The sequence below is a fragment of the Myotis davidii genome, unplaced genomic scaffold (genome assembly GCF_000327345.1).
Source record: "Myotis davidii unplaced genomic scaffold, ASM32734v1 scaffold973, whole genome shotgun sequence".
Lineage (NCBI taxonomy): Eukaryota > Metazoa > Chordata > Mammalia > Chiroptera > Vespertilionidae > Myotis > Myotis davidii.
The window spans coordinates 7830-11772 of NW_006284945.1; the positions used below are offsets into that span (position 1 = coordinate 7830).

The 3943-nt window shown below is 48.6% G+C and overlaps 1 protein-coding gene across 1 annotated transcript in view; it reads left to right on the forward strand.

Moving 5' to 3' along the window:
• Positions 1 to 3486: 3486 nt before the first annotated feature.
• GAR1 (GAR1 homolog, ribonucleoprotein) overlaps positions 3487 to 3943 on the forward strand; it is a 25721-nt gene continuing 25264 nt past the window's right edge. Inside the window, exons 1-2 of the mRNA XM_006755230.2 lie at positions 3487 to 3658; positions 3816 to 3943. Coding sequence (XP_006755293.2) covers positions 3828 to 3943 — 116 coding nt within the window. The 5' untranslated portion in view covers positions 3487 to 3658; positions 3816 to 3827. The remainder of the gene's footprint in view (positions 3659 to 3815) is intronic.

Sequence of the window (3943 nt, forward strand, 5' to 3'; positions counted from 1 at the left end):
AGTCAGAGTTGTCAGTGCTGGCGCCAGGCCAGGCTTAAGATATGGTCTCCTGGCCCCTTCCCAGCACACAGGGCTTCTTTCTCAGAAGTGTCATTGCAAATTTAGAAGACAAAGAGCTGGAAAAAGTATAAAAAGGGAAGACTTTCTCCATGTCGGGGCTCAGAATTTGAGAGAGATATTCTGCTCTGAGCCCGCTAGCATAATAAAGACTCATAATTAATTGGCTCATTAAGGCGTCCTATGTTCCGCTCACTGATTTACAATATAATATTGGGGCAGAGGAAAGGTGTGCAGTAATTATAGATTTTACTTTAGAGATGTTGCTAAAGGAAACGGGGAGCTTTTGAGGTCCTAAGGATGGCTATGGGATAAGGAAACTGTTTTAGTAGTAAGGTCAGTATGTCATCAGATGAAGTACAGATGGGAGGAAGAAAAGCAAAGCTTGGAAGTGTTTATTTTGAGGCAACAAAGACGCTCAGAATGTAAGAGGTAGTTCACTCCTATTATTTCAGTACTTTTGAATTCTTGTAGATTATATTGGGTGATTTAGGATAGGAATAACACAAGAAAGTGTGCTAGTGAAACAGGAATTTTTTGGGGTGAAAAAGACAGGTTTAGGAAATTTTAGAAATTAAGGGGACCATGGAAGAAGCTCAGGGCTGTAGAGCATCAGATGGTATATCTCCATAGACTAGGGGAGCTGAAAAGCTGCAACCGGTATATTTCCACAGAATGAGGGAGCTGGGAATAGCAGAAGGTCTATATTTACAAAATAAAGGGAAGGAAGCCCCTCATCCAAGAGAAGGAAGATTAAAGGGAAAACAATAAGGGAGAAGGGGAGGAAAACCCAGTCCCATGTGAGGTTGACCTTTGAGCTCAGGAGTTACCATAGTAACCAGTCAAGAGAATAGTGACCCATCAGAGGGGATATCAAGGCACAAAGATCTGCAGCCTTTATCAGCCACTGGGAAAAGGAACTCAGTGGGACCCTTTCCCCCTCCCCACATGGGAGTCTGTACTATGAGATTCTTTCCTCTTCCCCATGTGGGAGTCTTTACTTGTTCTTCAATAAATTTCCACCTTTGCTATATCACCTTCCATCCGTGGATTCGTTCTTCGATTCCCACGGACAAAGAACCTGGGAACCAGTCTGCCCAGGGGCACACCGCGTGTTCTCATCCAAAAATCCCACTTCAGTAGTGACAACAGGAGGCCAATAATAACAATGCAAAAATCTACCATTGAAGGAAGTAATAGAAATTGATAGCTTTGGATAAAAGAGACTGTAACCAAGGCTGGGGAAGGAATGTTGATAATGAGAGAGGAGAGTGCTCAAGGGTCTGAGTCAAAAGATTCAGAAACCTAGAGAATGATGCCACCACGAGGACAAACGGAGCACTGGAATGAATGACAATTTGGGAAGTGTAAGAGGAGGGGGCCAGAAAAGGACTGAGGACCATGAGAATCCAGTTCTAGGCTGCCCCTCTAATGAGCTGGGGAAGTTAGCGCACTTCTCTGAATGTCAGTTCCTTACGTGTAAAGTGAAAGGGAACCCGGTAATCTTGAAGGTGCCATAAAAGTTCAATGGTTTCATCACACTGAGTTGGAGGTAAGTGCAACACCAAATGGAGAAACACAATGTAAATACATATTAAATGACACAAGGCAAAATAGAGCAGGTGAGTTGTGAATAATTCTACCTCTGTACGCGGTATGGAATTTAAAGTAAATTTATCAAATTCCTTTTATTTGTAGGGTTGTTAAGTGCTTCCTCAAGCAGCTTACACTTTCGTGTAGAGGGCACATTGTGATTCCTAATATTTCCATAGTGAAGTTTACAACGTTCTTTCAAAATAAAAACAACCCTATGTAATATGTACCAACCCCAACCCTCTTTTAGAGGAGGATGACGGTGTCAAATTTCTTTCTTTTAAAAACATGTTATTTACTTATTTCAGAGAGAGGAAGGGAGGAGAGAAACAGCGCCCAGGAACATTCGTGGGCTGCTTCCTGCGCCCCCCACTAGGGATCAGCCCACAGCCTGGGCTCCTGCCCCCGGATGGGGAGTGGAACCAGCAACTTTTTGGGGACCCCGAGGACGCCCAGTCAGGGTTCAAATATCAAGGTAAGGTCTCAGAAGATTCGGGGGAAAAAGGGACAAAGCACATTTAATCAACAGGAAATCACTAGCTTTCTTGGGGGGAGAAATTTTAGCAGAAGCTGAAGTCAGGTATCAAGAAGGGGAGAGAGGAATGGAGGAGAGCCGGTGCCCTGCCCGGCGGTGCTCAAACGTACTTGACACATGAATAAACTACCTGATACAAAAGATACAAATATGGTTTGGTTTCCTATCAGGTAACACAGTTCTTTAAAAGTACATCGGGCCCTGGCCGATTAGGCTCAGTGGATAGAGCGTTGCACTGCAGCTCTCTCTCGGCCACCGGGGCTTGCCGTTGCATCGGTGAGTGTGGCAGGGGAGCCAAACCTAGGTTTGAAATAAATGACTCTTTGCTTTTGCACCGGACTCGCTGGCTCCCTGGTGGGCTCTTGGGAACCTTGAAATCTGGGCACAACAGTTCTTTCAAAATAAAAACAACCCTATGTAATATGTACCAACCCCAACCCTCTTTCAGAGGAGGCCGACTGTGTCAAATATATTTCTTTTATAAACATTTTATTTACTTATTTCAGAGAGAGGAAGGGAGAGGGAGGGAAGGAAACAGTGCCGAGGAACATCCGTGGGCTGCCTTCTGCGCCCCCACCAGGGATCAGCCCACAGCCTGGGCTCCTGCCCCCGGATGGGGAGAGGAACCAGCAACCTTTTGGGGTCCCCCATGGCGCCCAGTCAGGGTTCAAATGTCAAGGTAAGGTCTCAGAAAATTCGGGGGCAAAAGAGACAAAGCAAATTTAATCAACAGGAAATCACTAGCTTTCTTGTGGGGAGAAATTTTAGCGGAAGCTAAAGTCAGGTATCAAGAAGGGGAGAGAGGAATGGAGGAGAGCAGGTGCCCTGCCCGGCGGTGCTCAAATGTACTTGACACATGAATAAACTACCTGATACAAAAGATACAAATATGGTTTGGTTTCCTATCAGGTAACACAGTTCTTTAAAAGTACATCGGGCCCTGGCCGATTAGGCTCAGTGGATAGAGCGATGGCCTGCAGACTGGAGAGTCCCGGGTTCGATTCTGTCAAGGGCACATGCTCAGGTTGCTGGGCTTGATCCCCAGTGAGAGGCCTGGAGGCAGCAGCCGATCAATAATTCCTTCTCATCATTGATGTTTCTATCTCTCTCTCTTTCTCCCTCTCCCTTCCTCTCTGAAATCAAAAGAGATTGATTTCACACGCGCACTACGTCGGGCATCTCTTCTAGTGAAACCAGAGGACAAAAGTATAGCCACCGTTCGGCCCATAATCGTGCAGACAAGGACAACAGTGTGCTGACTGTGGAGGTGGAAGAGGGTACACGGTGAATAAACAAGCGGTGAAGGCTGGGCGCCGAACCCTGCTGGGGAGGGCGGGAGGTGGGGAGGCCGGGACGGCGGCGTGAGGACCATGCTGCCCGCAGGGGGAGGAGGTGCTCACCGAGGCGACATGGCTGCTGAGGGTCGGTCGGCGCTCACAGGACTGTGGGGAAGCCACACTGCTCACCCTTCGGGTTCGTCGCTGGCGGCTGGGCAGTGGGGTTGGGGGGCGGCATGGCTGTCGGTGATACTGCCCCCTTTACGGCGTTCTGCCCGAGGTGCGGGAAAGTTGGGGGCTGTGCCCGGCGGCCACAGTGACCGAAGGGCGGCACGCCTTGTGTTTCTCGCCAGGTGGGAGCGAGCATGTCTTTCCGCGGCGGAGGTCGTGGAGGCTTTAACCGAGGTGGCGGCTTCGGTCGCGGCGGCGGCGGCAGCAACAACCACTTCCGAGGCGGAGGGGGCGGCAGTTTCCGCGGCGG